Genomic DNA, 15,011 nt, shown 5'->3' on the forward strand with positions numbered 1-15,011 from the left:
TACTGTTTACATTGTCCTTATTGAGAAAGAACACAAAGACATCCAGACGAAAGATTTAATTACAGCATTCTGTCTGACACCCTAAATGTAAGACCATATAGCTTAATATATAGTACTATATGCATCAGGTAGTGAATGGGGCTGGGAGGAAAGGAGCAGGTTCTTCTTGCCTTTCTGGTGAGGCCTGCGAGTACGGTCCTTTTCAAAAGTAACATGATAGATGTATCACAGCTGCTGGGAGCCCAGGAAAGGCTGAATTGTGAAGGAAGACATTTCCCATAATTGGCTCCATACCACAGCTTTGTATCAAACGATTCTGCTTGGAGATTGTCAAGATGATAATGAACATGGAGATTTTACTGTACTTCTATTTTGACTAGTAGACTAAGTGGCAACAGGCACCAGAAAGTCTGTCTTCCATTAACATGAATGCTCTCGTGACCCATTGGCTTCATTAGTACCGTATCTCCTATCTGGAAACTGCTCTGGAAGCACAGATACTGGAGCTGTTTCATTAGCTCCAAATATAACACCTGCCTCCTGAGCCATTATCTGCAGAAATCCATAATTATCTGTTCTTTCCTCTCCAGTCAGGAATATCAGGTCCAGATCAAGGACTGGGTGCTCATCTTTTATGTCCTTATTCAACTGGATCCAGACAATCGAGCTTCTTTCTACTTTGGCTGATTCTTCGAAGCACAGCAGCCACCCTCCTGAGTGCCAGGACTGCTTCTTTTTCTCTTGTGATATTACAGTGAACTCAAATCCCATCAAAGGCCGAAGTCCATCCATTTCCTGGTGACTTTCTCACACAAGCACACACACAAAAAGGCAAAATCGGTAGCTAAAAATAATTAAGGCAGTAATAATTTTCACTATGGGAAACCATTCTGATCCTGAGTACGTTTGTTCTGAGGAGGAAAAAGTCAGGCTTCTTGTAGTTTCACGGGTGTTTCATACGGTATTTGGTACCACGGTGATGAAAAATGACTGAAATCTTTCATGACGTGCGGATAACGTTCAAGAACAAAGTATGCACACCCTTTTACCCTTTCAGAAGGTTTTTGGTTTTTTTCTTTTTTCCCTTTTCAGTACGCTTGCAGGGCAGCGGCGACTGCCCGCCTGCGGTGTCCCGCTCAGCGCCAGCTCGGAGCAGCGGGGAGGCGCCGCGGGTTGAGATGGGGCAGGTACGGCCAGGTGACCGCGGCAGACAAAGGGGCTGGCAGTGCCCCACCGCCGCGGGGCGTCGGGCGGCCAACAGGCGCCTTCTGTCCCAACTCGGGCAGCGCCGCTCGGCCGGGGGAAGGGCGGCCGCGGGCCGGGCCGGGCCGGGCCGGGTGGGGCGGGCCCCGGGAGGCTGCTTCCCCTGGCGGCGCTCGGCACTTCCCGGCGCTCGCACACCGCGGGGAAACTCTTCCTCCGGCCCGGCCCGGCCCCCGCTGACGTAGCGCTGTCTGTGCCGCTGCCGCGGCGGGCGGGGGTGGCGGAGACGGGGCCGGGGCTCGGCGCTGTCAGGCGGCGGGGCAGGGCGGGGGCGGCGGAGTTCGCTGCCCGCCAGGCGCGTGCAGAGGCGTCCCGGGGATCACGGAGAGAAGGGCGAGGGGCGGGAAGCCCTGCGGGAAGGGGCGTCTGCCGGCACCGCGGCGCCAGAAGCGCCCGGTGCGGTGTGAGTGGTGGTCCCGGTCCGGGCAGGACCTTGGTGGTCAAGCACGTTAATAAAGGCGGTCGGGGAGGAAGGCGTCCGGGGGTGCTTTATCTGTGTTTGGTTCACCACTTTATCCTGTGAGGAGGAGGAGGAGGAGGCGTGGGGCCGGGGCGGGCAGTGTCCCCGGCGGAAAGCCGCCCGGCGGGTGTGGAGGAGCGGCAAGCCCAGCCCGGGGAGCGCGACCCCCGCCGCAGTTCCCGGCTGGTGGCGGCCGCGCTGCTCCCCCAACAGGCAAAACTTTCTACGCTCAAACACACACACACACACAGAGAAACACACACGCACGGCCGGGGCTGCCGCCGCCGCACACTCGCCCCACACACACACACACACACACACTGACGTCTTTTGCGCATTTCCTGCGCTGGAGCGAGCGGCGGAGCGGCACCGGCAGCGGGCGGGGGCTGCGCGGAGGGAGGCGGCCGGCGGCGGCCGAGGGGAGGCGGCGGGCGGGAGGCGGGCGGGGGGCGGCCGGCGGGAGGCGGGAGGGAGGCGGCGGCGGCGGCTCTGCCCATCGCCAGGGCGGCGGCCGCCCAGCCGGAGCCCGCCGAGACCCGCGCGGGCCGCTCCGCTGCCGGCGCCCCCCATGCGCGGGGGTCGCTCCGCTGGGTCCTCGGCCTTGGCGGCGGCGGAGCAGGAGGCGACGGCGGCGCAGGACGGGCGGCTGCGGGCGGCGGCGCGGATGGAAGGTCCCCGGGTGGATGTTTGCTGAGCGGAGGCTGTGCAGTAGGCAGGGTTGGTGGGTCGGCCGGTGTTTCTGATCCGTGTGTGTGCGTGTGTGTGCGTGTGTATGCGTGTGTGTGTATTGTTGTGCAGCGCACGGGCAGGACTGGCGTGTGCGGGAGCCCGGGATCGCGGCTCTGCTTCCTCTGCGAGGACTGATCCAGGATTATGGTCAGGGTGAAGGGAGAAGGCTCTTGCTTACCCCCCGGATTGATTATGCTCGGGTTTTGACTGCATTCGGGGGTTCCTGCAGCCGCGGCCGCCTCCCCCTCCCCGGCGGCCCCCCTCCCTTGTTTTCCGTTAGAAACACGGGCAAGAAAATAAATTTATTCACTGGGTGTCGCAAGAGCAAAGGCTAAATAATCAAAGGTAACAGAAGCAGGCAGGCGAAGAGACTCGCACCGTACCCTGCTCCCCCACTCCCAGACCTGCCCTCCTATTTATTGGCGAGACCTCCCTCCCTCCCTCTCGGTGCGAGTGCGTTGAGCGAGTGTTTGATCCCGGGAAAAGTGCAGCTATCCAGCCATGGTGGTTTTCAATGGCTTGCTGAAAATCAAGATCTGCGAGGCGGTGAATCTGAAACCCACAGCGTGGTCTCTGAGGCATGCGGTGGGTCCCAGGCCACAGACCTTCTTGCTGGACCCTTACATCGCCCTCAATGTGGACGACTCCAGGATCGGGCAGACCTCGACCAAGCAAAAGACCAACAGTCCTGCTTGGAACGATGAATTTGTCACCGACGTTTGTAATGGCAGGAAGATAGAGATGGCTGTTTTCCATGATGCCCCCATCGGGTACGACGATTTTGTAGCTAACTGCACTATACAGTTTGAGGACTTGCTGCAGAACGGGAGCCGTCACTTCGAGGACTGGGTAAGTGTTCACGCTGTAGATACATACATGTACATATGATTTTCAGTGGCATGGCTCTGGATGCAACATCTGTCTTGCAGAGCTGGGTTGCCAATGGCATGTAGTGCCTCTGAAGGCTTTTCATTATTTCCACACTTTGTTACACTGAGATAGTCATGGTTACTATATAACTAATGCATGTGGTCTACAGGCGAGGCAGGAAAGAAAAATATGTGAATCTAAGTAAAATGTATGTAGTTACCATGCAAGTTTCTGAAATATGTGACATAAATACAAATCTAGTTGTCTTACCGAGTCTGAAAAATCTGAACCAAATGCATCTGTACAAAACATTACCGCAAAACCCAGATCCAGCACTTAGATGAGTTTCATCATTTCAGGGCGAATACTCTTGGCTAGCCTGGCAATGATGAGCCTTAAAAATCCAGACCTGACCTCTGATACGAGACACTTCAGGGTCTTCCTGTCACTTGAGAGCTCACTGCATCAGCACTGATGCTCCTCCTTCCTCCCTCCAGATGATCGACACCTCTATGCGTAGATCTAACGCAATGCTTCTTCAAATGCTCAAGACTGATGAAAGGGTCCTAGTGGAATTTGGGCCCCACTAGAGAAATTCTGTTGTCTGTGCACACAAGGTGTCTTAACAGTTTTTACAGCGTCTTTAAGACCCAGAGGCTAATGTGCCTCCGTGGGAGTACAAAAAAGCTGGAAAATCCTTGCTCTGACATCCTCAGGTAGTGTGATTTAACAGGGAGAAACCAATCAAACAATGAAGAAATGGGAAACATGAATATGCACATTTCACATTTCTGCAGTTAAACAGTTAAATGGTGGATATCCTTTAAATGAGATGTATAATAAAACAATAGTAGCTATCATCTCATTTTCAGTGTGCCCTGCTCGACCAGCCATCTGAAATTACATATGCTCATCTTTTTATGTATTTATTTTTCATTGTCAAGGATACTAGCCAGTAATTTTTGGCAAACAGACAAAGGATTGAGGACCAATGAAAAAATAGCTAAGGTTAATAGGTCTGAGTTTTATGTATTCTTGGGGCTTCTTTGCTTAATGCAGTGATGTAGAGATGGCAGAATGATGGAAGGGCATGAAAGAATTAGACTCTATTTATACTGATTAGGAGCTGATCAACTTTGCTGTTAAAACTTTTATGTTTACAAGTTTGAAATATTTTTGTTTTTTGCTGCCTATGTGTTGCATTGTGGTAATTAGGTCTAGATTATTCTGATGCTCTATAAAAGCTACACATTAGTAAGCTCAAATGGTAAAAGTGGGTGATAGAGGAAAAATAGCCATATCAGGAAAAGACAAATGCAGCAGTATTGCAGATGTCTTTTACCTGGATTGAATGATAATCAAGTTGGGACTCTCCTGAAATCAAGTGAGGTTTCATCTTTGAGACCAGTGGGATGAGGTGATCTGCACAGATTTTTAGTGCAAGAATAATAATTTTGTATGTTCTTTTTGTGCATGGTACATGTTGTGAGTTTGTCACCAAATCTGGGAGGACCTTGCAGATTCCAGATGCCAAGTTTGAATTTTGGTAGGACTGGGGTGCTCCCTGGCTCTGATATTTAAGGTGAACTCAAATGTCTGAACACATTTCCTAGATAAATAGTGGAATTTAACAGGTTGAGGCCCACTGTAAACAGGATCTGTGAGGAACTACATAGCTGAATCAGATAAATGCTGGCTTTTATTGCATCAGGATTCATTGCTGTCCAGCATTCAGTGGGTGGGAGGAGACGAGGGAGTGACTACGCTTGCTGTCTGTTGATGTGACAGAATCGAGGACATGGCAGGGGATCATAACTGGTCAGCTCAATATAATGCAGCTTCTGAAGCATCACTTACCTTGTTTTGTACTGTAAATCCCTATCATTAGGATTGTGTTCATGTGCTACATATGACAGGCAGCATACCCCTCCCCCCTGTATCACAGTTAGAATAGGGGGGTGGTAAGTATTTATAGGACTGTGCTTTACCCTCTCCAAAATCTTCCTATTTACTGAGTGTATCAACATAATTGGAATACCGAGTGTGTTTATTGGATTAGTAGATAGGGACCTTCAGAGAACTGACTCTTAAAAAATCACACTGGTTTTTGGTTTTATTTTCATTGAGTTAAAAGAAGACCTGTGGCCATGGCATCTCTATAGAGTCCACACTGGAGTAAATAGATTTATTGGTATCTTCATCAGTGTCTGGAGATTTATTGGTATCTTCATCAGTGTCTGGAGTCTATATTAAAACCTGAAAAACGAGTTGTCTGCAAAGTGAATGAGTTTCACACTACAAGGAAAATGCACATGGCCTAAACCAACATTAGACTAAGGTCTGCTGATATGATACAATCAGTTTTTTTCTGTTTAATAAGAGGACTAATTCCTTAATTTTGCTCTTGTCATTTAAGGCAGGTATTTTTGTAGTACATCTCTGAACTCTGTAACAAGCAAATTAAAAGCAGCAATCACAGCAACCCATTCTTCCTTACTGCCTGAAATATCAAATAAATGCAGCCTACACACTTGAAACACACTTGAAGACCATCAAGTCTTTTTATGCCATTCCAAAGGTTTCCCTTTAAGCAGTCCTGAAACTTGGAACTGGGTACCACGTACTTGCTGAGTGTGATTGGAGTAATTGCACTGCTGCCCCTCCTTACCTTCAGAATGATGCAACAGTTATTGCAGGACTGGACTGTCACTATTAAAATAGGGTTGAAAAAAAGCTCGTGCTGAGAACAGGTCTTGTCAACATATATAGCTTTAATGCTTTTGATCTCATCTAGTACTGCATGTATTTTTTAAAGGAAATTTCAGAATTTGTTTTATAATATCTGCTTTAGGGTCAAGGTTATGTCTCTAGGTTCTTGTCAGAAGTCCAAAATGCAAAAAAGATTCACACAAAAATTATGTTTTGGGGTTTTTTCCCCTAAGAAGAAACTGTTTCTCGTTACAGCCAGCTCACCTAATTTGACTGACTTTTGCCATTGTGCAAATCCTTGTATTTTTTTCTCAGATGAGTTTTTTAGGAGAATACTGGATATTTTTCTCACTCTTAGGCCTGTGCTGTATACTGATGCCATGGTTACAGTGGAAACACTAATGATAAACAAGTACAAAGCTTGAAATCATGATAACGTCTATTGTATTAACACAAGTCAGATAGATATGCAAAATCCTGGTTCCTTTTATCTACAGAGTGTTCAGCAGTTGCATTTAACCTTATGATATGTATATTCCCTGAATATATATATATATATATATATGTAAAAAATTATTCAAAGTTGTGGTGTGAAACAGTGATTCAGAGTTTACTGGAGGAAAGCTTTTAAACAAAATACATAGTTTTGTGGGGTTTTGGTAAGATCAATAGAAAATACTTGTTTGGGTTTCTAAAATAGGTGTGGTGACAATTAAAAAGATGGCTGCTTTTCCAGTGGTGTATCAATACAGACAGAATAACAATACAGAGTAAAAGTGTCAGTTTAGCAAATTTTTTTAGTCGTGGCTACACTGCAGTTTTAAAGAGAGGTTTGGATTTATGACATTTCAGGCTTTTCTGTAAGCACAGAAAATGTCATACAGAACGGCACCGAGTATTCAAGAGGATGCTGGTGAACTTAGGCTTTGAAAAACAGAAGATACAGAACAACAAACAACTTGCAAGTTCTGATTGAAAAACTAGCAACTTGACAGCTCTGGCTATATTTTTTTGAGTTAGGTACTTCAGGTAATAATAAAGTATGTTTTTATCTAGCTTTCTTACATGTGGCATATGTAAATGATTCACTTGAGTTGGCAATGCAGCTACATTTTAATCAGTGGAATTGAGATCAGGAAGGAAAATTCCATTGATATTTAGCCGTGTGGTTCCACTCCTGTGAATTACCATGATCAATGTTTATGTGTGTGGATGATTGGTGGTATGGGTTCTGAGTTCAAGTCCACTTTCCCGAGTTGACGACAGATGAAATCAGCATGATTGGACCTATGCCAAAGACTCCATCTAAGGGTCTTAGCCATTAGCCTGGCTGTACATGAGAAAACCTATTGAGTTGTCCTAAGAAATCCTTTTGCTGGCTGAGTAGCAGAACTCACTAAATCAGTGAGGACATCACAACACTTAACAAAAAAAGCCGCTATTTCTACTGAAAATATTTTACAGCTATATATTTAGGTTAATAAAAGAAATTTAATTTTCTGCTGTCTTAAAAAAATCCCTAATGCTGTCAGGAAAAAAAAAAACAACCATAGATTTCAGTGAGCTTTTCTTTGCTAAAATATCTTCCATACTATTTTTCTTCTTTCAGTGCAGCTTCTTCAGATCTAAATTTAAAACATTATACTTTTTTGAAAGCATCCTTTCATATTTCCATTTTGCCAGTGTGCAGTTAGTTGTGCAACTGTGCCACCATTGCATAAAACAAGTTTATTATGAATTAATATAATATCTCAGTAGCAAGTTGGTGATGAGTTATGGAAAATAACTCATGGGGAAGAAATACACTCTTTTACGTACTTGCTGAACTGTTGAATGAAGTATTTTTGTGTCATGTTTATAATGTACTGTTGAATGAATTTTCAGATTGGAAATGCTAGGTCCTTAAGTTGCAGTCTATACAGTTAAACACTTAGGTTATCCAAGCTCTGAATGTCACCCGAAAGGCTGTAGCAGGGGAGGAATTAAAGCTCTCCAGAGTCCTCAGAGTCTCACAGGTTCTGTGAGCTCTCCATGGATGTGAGAAGTAGAACTGTCTGCTTCCAGCGCCTCTAATCTGAATGAAAGGGAAAGACTGCTTAGGCACTTCCCCCCCCCCCTCCCTTCTTTTAATGCCATTTCTGTTGTTGGAATGGGAACTCCTTTCAGTCAGCAGGTGATCTGTTGTAGCTGGCAGAGAGAGAATGGAATTGTCATCATTGTAGTGCAGGTCACCCTGTGTGTTCACCTCTGCTTGTGCCGCGCTCTGCTGAGGGCTGGCATTGGGCTGGCAGAAAGTCACTGTAGCATATTTTCATTTTTATTTTCATCTGCTGACTGAATTTATCTGGGCTGGTGGCGTTGAAACGCCTAGGATTTTACTTGCAAAATCTTTACATCTCATCTAAACTGCGGTTCATGGGCTGCTGAAAAGCTGTGTTATTGGAATCATATTTGTTGAAATGAAAGGGAAATTGCTGGGGTCCTGTTTGAGAGGTTTCTGCATGGCACGGTGGTCGTGAAGCAAGGTCTGTCAGGTTTGTGGGGCAAGGCTGAGAGAGCTAAGGGGGCTCAGCAAGGTTTCACACGGACTCTCATTCTGAAGGTTAGTGATTGTCAAGAGGAGCTGGGAGATTTTGGAGAAAACTTTGTACAGATATGGGTCTTCCTTGCCTTCTGCCACGGTCTGTCTCCCTCCTGTGCCTTCTCTTTTCCCTCTCTGCTGGGGATGTGGTACAGTCACACACAGCTCACCCACTGTCTTGTATCAATCCCTTTCTACAGCTGCATAAATCTACTCCTACTCCCTGCTAGAAATGTTCTAACAGCTCCTGCTTACCTGCAGTGCTTCCCAGTCTGCTGAGAAGCAGTAGAGGGGGAAAATGCTGCCTCTGCAGTTGTTACTGCAGGGAGAGAGAAAGGGCAAAGTGGGAAAAGGAAGAGATGAGGCACGGGGAGAAACCTGGAGGAGGGTAATGAATAGTTGCTGCTGCATGGCGTACTCCAGCTGCCCTTTTGGCAACAGCAGAAAGCTACATGTGTAGGAGACAGGGATGGGCTGCCATAGGCAAATTGGCTAGTTGAAGGCTCAGGGAATGAAAAGTGTGTAGTGGATCATACATTTCACTTAACAGTGAATTATCATAGCTGTAGATCAGGAGTTGATCAGAATCTCATTCTATTGCTGCTCATACCAAATGCTGATACAGAGTTCCACATAGTGAAAATAATTCCACTGAACTCTGTAGAAAGTATTTGTTAGAAAAGAGCTACCAGTAGCAGAGTCCAGGTCATAGGTGCTAATTCAAATCTAGACTTCTAAGAAATGCCCAAGTTGAGTGAAAACAATTCCTGTAGGTCCTTCTTGTACCAGTTTTAAGATAGTGCATGTCATTATTCCAGCTCAGGTGGTTCCATAGGCACTATGCAGAACTTCATGGTTCTGAGTAAACCACTGATCTCATTGGGTTCACTGGGTTTCATACAGGCCAGTTTAAATTCTTCCCTCAGTAGGGGCCTGTGCTTCAAAGGGAAACCAAGAATAAATAGCATTTAACAATATCCTTTACTTGTATTTTGCTCTTACTGATTTATTATTCTTCTGCAAATCTTGCATATGTAAGTCTGTTTCTGCTCTCTAGTATCAAGCTAAATTTCTGTCCTCCGTGTCCAGAATTCTTTAAATACTGCCAAAATGAGGATTTGATTTAAGTTGGAATTGTAGAACTTGGCAACTAAATGTGATTCATTTTCACTCTGTAAATAACTTTTATTTAAATGAACTTTTTGGGGGTTTTCAGGTTTTGAAGGGAGACTGTGAATACAATTTGTAAAACATTAGAGGCAGGAGCTTTTTGGCTTGGAATTGGCTGGTTGAATTCAGTTCTGCTTTACCCAATACTATCTTAATCTCCTTATCCTCACCCCAGCTGTTAGACTGTAAGAGAAAGACATCTGCAGTTCATGGTAAGAGAGGGTTTGAGAACAATAGAGTATGCAAGTAATGGGATATTTGTGGTCAGAGAGGACTGAGAAGAGACTTTTCCTCCATCCCCATGGAAAGGTAGGGCTGGAGCTATCTGGATACGGAGTGAGATGAGAAGTTCAAAGACAGCTTGGAAAACTGACAGTTTGGGCTGGGGGGGATCAAACAAACTTTTTTGCCAAGCTGGCCAGAGCAAGGCCTGAAGAGTGGGGATATTTTGCGCGCCCTTTTGAGTCATGCAAATTGTAGAAGCTACAGGGGTTTCAACCATTTCGGGGGAAAGTGGTCACTGCAGAAGGCTGACAGAAAGTTTTAACCTTGTGTTTGTGAGTACTTTCCTGTTTGGCAGGCAGTCACTAGACAGTTTAAAAAGTATATTCAGAAACATTAATATGAAACTGCCACTGTAAAGCTAATAAGCCATTCTAGAGACTGGGTAACTTCCATGGCAGTTACGTACTTTGCACTATATTTTAGTAAAGAAAATGCAAATGAGTATGGTGCAAGAACATCTGCCAAATTCTTATCTACTCTGAGCATTATTCATAGTCAGTAGCTTGAATTGCTAGTAAAGTTGATTTCTGAGTGTCCTCTCACTTGCATTCCTCCAAGAGTTAAAAAACCTTAAATTATCACTGCTGTAATTTAACAGAAGTTACAGAAGCCAAGATTTCACATATTTCTGAATAGCACAGCTAAAAAACCTAGAGATATTGGCACATTCCCATTAAATGTAACAGGAGTTTTAACGTTTATTTTATTGGAAGCAGTGTTAGAGAAATGCTGCACAGTTCTAAGAGTTTTTTTCCCCACTGAACTCTGTAGGGCTCGAACTGTTGAGGAACAGAAGTAACATCAGACCACAGCTTTTAGAATTTAAAAAAGTGAAGTTTGATTCCGTCAGAGGCTTGCAGGTAGCCAATTCTGCCTTATATCGGCTAACTTGAGCTGATTTGATTGTTCCAGACAATAGAATCATTTTGCTTGTTTCTGGTGTCCTGCTGGGCAATTTCATCACAGGCAGGAACAAAAAGCATGAATAATGGCTAGATGTTACCAAATAAATTTCATGTCTGCATTGTTTGAACAGCAAGCCCCCTTTGTATCTCTGTATCTTAAATGAAGAGCAGGGAAACCTAATACTTAGTGTTTCCAGCTTAGTATCTTTCAGTACTTGAGAGTATAAATAAGTTACAAGCCTCTTATTATGGGCGACCAGGATTTCTCATGCATTTAGAACTCTCCATTCTTCAGTACACTGGCCTTTTAAATGTCATTAAAAGATAGATGGCTTTGACAATGTTAATATCTGTAAGTATATTTAGAGAGTGATGTGGTAGCAACGCAGCAGATGTAATAGTGGTGGAAACATGAAGGGAAGACTGATGCATCCTCTGCATATGCGATGAGGAAATGGTTGGAAGTGCTTTGCTTTGTTTCACAGATTAAAAGCCAGCAAGACAGTAGTGTCCTTCCCTGTTTCCCTTCAGTTTCCTCTTTTATCATCTGTTCTGTCTTTATGCTGCCAATTCTCCGTCTTTTCTTATCTGTTCTGGCTTTAAGATGGTCAAGAAATTATAGGTCAACTTTTACAATACGGCATAAATTCTGATGTTGGCAATGCTAGCAGGCTATGTGAATGAAATGTCCTGCTACAGACCTCTACAGAGATCTATTCCAAGTACAGTTTTGTTGCTGGGACCATATGTACTCATTGCATAAGTCTTTCTGGCATCTGTCAACTTCCCTTTATTTCAAGGTGAGATTGATCCATGGCCTTAGAAAATGATGTCTGAGAATGTGTCGGAAAAGAAAAGGCTTAAAAGTCATTCATGCTGTGTGCACTATGTTTTCTCTCTTACGTGGTTCTTTTTAGAGTTATTGAGGAATCTTTTCTTTCCTTTTCCTCTGAGTTTCGCTGCCTTTTCCTTCCTTGTGACCCCATAGTGCCTTGGCACCTCTTGAACATTTGACCTCATGGCCCACTTTTCTCCTTAATCCACCACTATCACCTTGTCCTCGAGTCCCAGCTGTCATAACTTTTCCTTCGTTTTTCTTGTTATTACTTCCCTTATATCCATCTTGCCCTCATTCCCAGCAGTCCAACTCCTTGCCCTTTTTTGTCACTCTGGCGGACCACTAAGATCCTGGTGGCAGCAGGACTCAGGAGCATCCCCAGTGTCTGAAGCTCTGGCATTTGCCCAGCCACTGTCATCCAGAGCATGTCCCCGCTGTGCTTCTCAGCAAGCAGCAGGGAGCTGATTATACTCGTGCCTGTTGGAGCAGCTATTTTCAGTCAGAAAGGAGCGATGCGCTGAGTTTCCAGTTAGTTATACTACAGAAGTGTTTGAAGGAGTAAGTGTAATATGTAGGTTTGAACTTCTGGCAAAATGCTCTGGTTTTAGCAGACTCAGTGGGGTGTTGTAGGGACATGATCTATCCCTGAAAACTGGACTCTCCCAAGCAATGGAAACACTGCTAAAAATTTTTTAGTTGGTACTGACTGTTGGGATTTTCAGGGACTCCTAATCACAGAAAATACCTACTAGTGTTTGGTATTTTTTTTTCATTTAACTTGAAATGGTGGTTTCTGTCTTGAAAAAATTCCAGTCCAAGCACAAGTCAAAAAGGCAGACTGGGGAAGCCAAAAGAAATATTAGGAAAATGCTTACCAGTGTGAAAGGCTGTAGTGATAGTTGAGCAGCAGCCTATCAGCTCAGCTTTGCTTGGTGTCCCTAACTCAAAATATCAAGGGGAGAGGCAATAGTGGAAATTTTGCTAGAGATATTTGGAGTTCCTGATGCTTTGCATAATGTGGTGTTTCTCTTCAAGGAGTTGATGGATTTAGAGGGACAGCCATATGATCTAGTCTGTGGTTCCCAAACTTCTAGTTGTTTCTGAGTGTCCTGTATAGCTTTAGGAATGTTTGGTATTTCCCAGTTTGAGGGAACTACAGGATTTTTCTCTATAATTCAATGAAAGCTGCTACTGTATTATTACCTTAGAGCTTATTTCTTCAGTGATGGGTGGGTTAGACCACTAGCAATACAATAATCAAGTTTGGATATGATGTATAGGGATAATAGTATGTACTGATGTCAGCGGGCTGAGATAAGCTTTGTTAAGTTTTATTATACTCCTTTACTCTTCATGCTAGCAAGTTCTCGGAGCTATGCCAAGCCTCTGAAAGCAAGAAAGAGGAAAGAAGAATTTTATTAACACCTCATGCCTATTTTTTCGAAGTGTAATCTGTTGAATCAGAAGCAAGTGACAGGGCTTTTCACCTAAAAAGCAAAACCTTGGGCTTCTTTCTGATGACCCTTAGGCAATACTTTACATATATATGTATCTATCTATATATAACTTTAAAAATAATATTAGTTTAGTAGTCATATTTGGGAGGTAACTTTGCTTATGCATTTTTATAGGGCTGGGTGGAAGTTTTTAAAATACAAGTTCAGCTAAACTTATTTTGAACAATTCTGTGGTGCAGTAGCAGCCCAGACACTACGACCCAGACAAGTTCCTATAATCTCTTTACGTGCTCTTTTCTTACCAGTCCATGCTAATTCTTATGTCTGCTTTGCCTATTAGTTGCAAGATGCCTTGGGTAGGGGATAATGTTATTTTCTAGGATATACCATTTAGCAGAAATGTGGGGTCATGATTCTTTTTTGAAGGGTGTTCACTGTAGCACAGTAGTATGGTAACAAAAATAGATGAGGAGCAATTGACCTATGTTCATCACAGCCCAGAACAGTGCAAAAACCCCAGAAACTTTTCTTTCTTGGTTTTGTTGATAAGTAGATGTGTGAGTAAGCAAAATCAATATACCTTAAACAAACAAAGTTTGTTTGTAAGTTTGTAGTGAGTGCTGTGTGTTAATGACTGGAGGACAGACAGAGGTAAGTTGTCTTGCAGACAGATCCAAAGCTGATGTTCCTATATTGATTTTAATGGGTAGTTCTTCGAGTGGTGTTCTCTTTTGCTGAAACTGTTGAGAGTATGTGTATCATTTAGTTGCATACATACTGATTCATCTGTGCTCCTAGCTAGTTACATCACCATCAACTGAATTCCTTCTGTGTCTAATATTGAACTTTACATATTTCTCCAAATTGAGACCTACTGGGAATTTTTCAGCTATGTGGAAGTTACATGAAGAATTTAGGCTCCTGATTCAGCAGCCTTTTGAAAGTGTTATCTAGCTGTCTTTTCACGAGTGATTACATCTGTTGTCATAGAATCATAGAATATGCTGAGTTGGAAGGGACCCATCAGGATAGCTGAGTCCAGCTCCAGGCCTGCAGAAGTCACCCCAACAATCACCATGTGCCTGAGAAGCTTGGTGCTGTGACCACTCTCTGGGGAGCCTGTTCCAATGCCCACCCTCTGAGTGAAAAACTCAGTCAACCCAGCTTCTAAACTGTGTACGGATGAGTTGGTGAGTACATTGTGAACTGCTTGTGAATGCCTTTGGTCAGAAGTGCCAGTTCTGACCATCAAGCCTTCTCTTCAGTTTGGTAGTATGTGCTGTTTTGGAAGTGGTATCGTTCCGAGCATTTTTATACTAAGAAAAACCTCCAAAACCTTAACGTTTTTGTTTTGACTGACACTTCATCAATAAAACTATAGTAAATGACTGGATATTTGAGCAAATTAAATGAAACTGATCTCTAGCCATATTTGAATGTACTCTGGACATCAAACTGACAGCCTCTGACATGTTACATTTGGTTTAAAATGTGTACACTCTCCAGCCAAGCGCTGTTTTGCTGTAACAGTGTTACTAATACATAAAGCTTTCAAAACCCTTTGTGTATTCTAAAGTTTACCCTTTAAAAAAGTCAGCTTTAAAATCAGATGTGAAGTGTGAGAATGTCATTTTGTCTTTCATGCTTTTCCTGGAAGACTGAGGTTAAAAAAAAAGCATCTGACTGTAAGGGAAGGGAGGCAGAGTGAGAAGTGGGGGCACCTCTGGTGAAGCCTTTTCTCCCT

General features: G+C 44.0%; 1 protein-coding gene across 2 annotated transcripts in view; it reads left to right on the forward strand.

Annotated features, from left to right (window-relative positions):
* Window positions 1-2,273: 2,273 nt before the first annotated feature.
* Window positions 2,274-15,011, forward strand: part of PRKCE (protein kinase C epsilon) — a 285,568-nt gene continuing 272,830 nt past the window's right edge. Inside the window, exon 1 of one of the 2 annotated variants that reach the window (XM_010393699.2) lies at window positions 2,274-3,301. In XM_010393699.2, coding sequence (XP_010392001.1) covers window positions 2,954-3,301 — 348 coding nt within the window. In that variant the 5' untranslated portion in view covers window positions 2,274-2,953. The remainder of the gene's footprint in view (window positions 3,302-15,011) is intronic. The other variant, XM_010393697.3, reaches the window with a different exon arrangement.

The sequence above is a fragment of the Corvus cornix genome, chromosome 3 (genome assembly GCF_000738735.6).
Source record: "Corvus cornix cornix isolate S_Up_H32 chromosome 3, ASM73873v5, whole genome shotgun sequence".
Taxonomy (NCBI): Eukaryota; Metazoa; Chordata; class Aves; order Passeriformes; family Corvidae; genus Corvus; species Corvus cornix.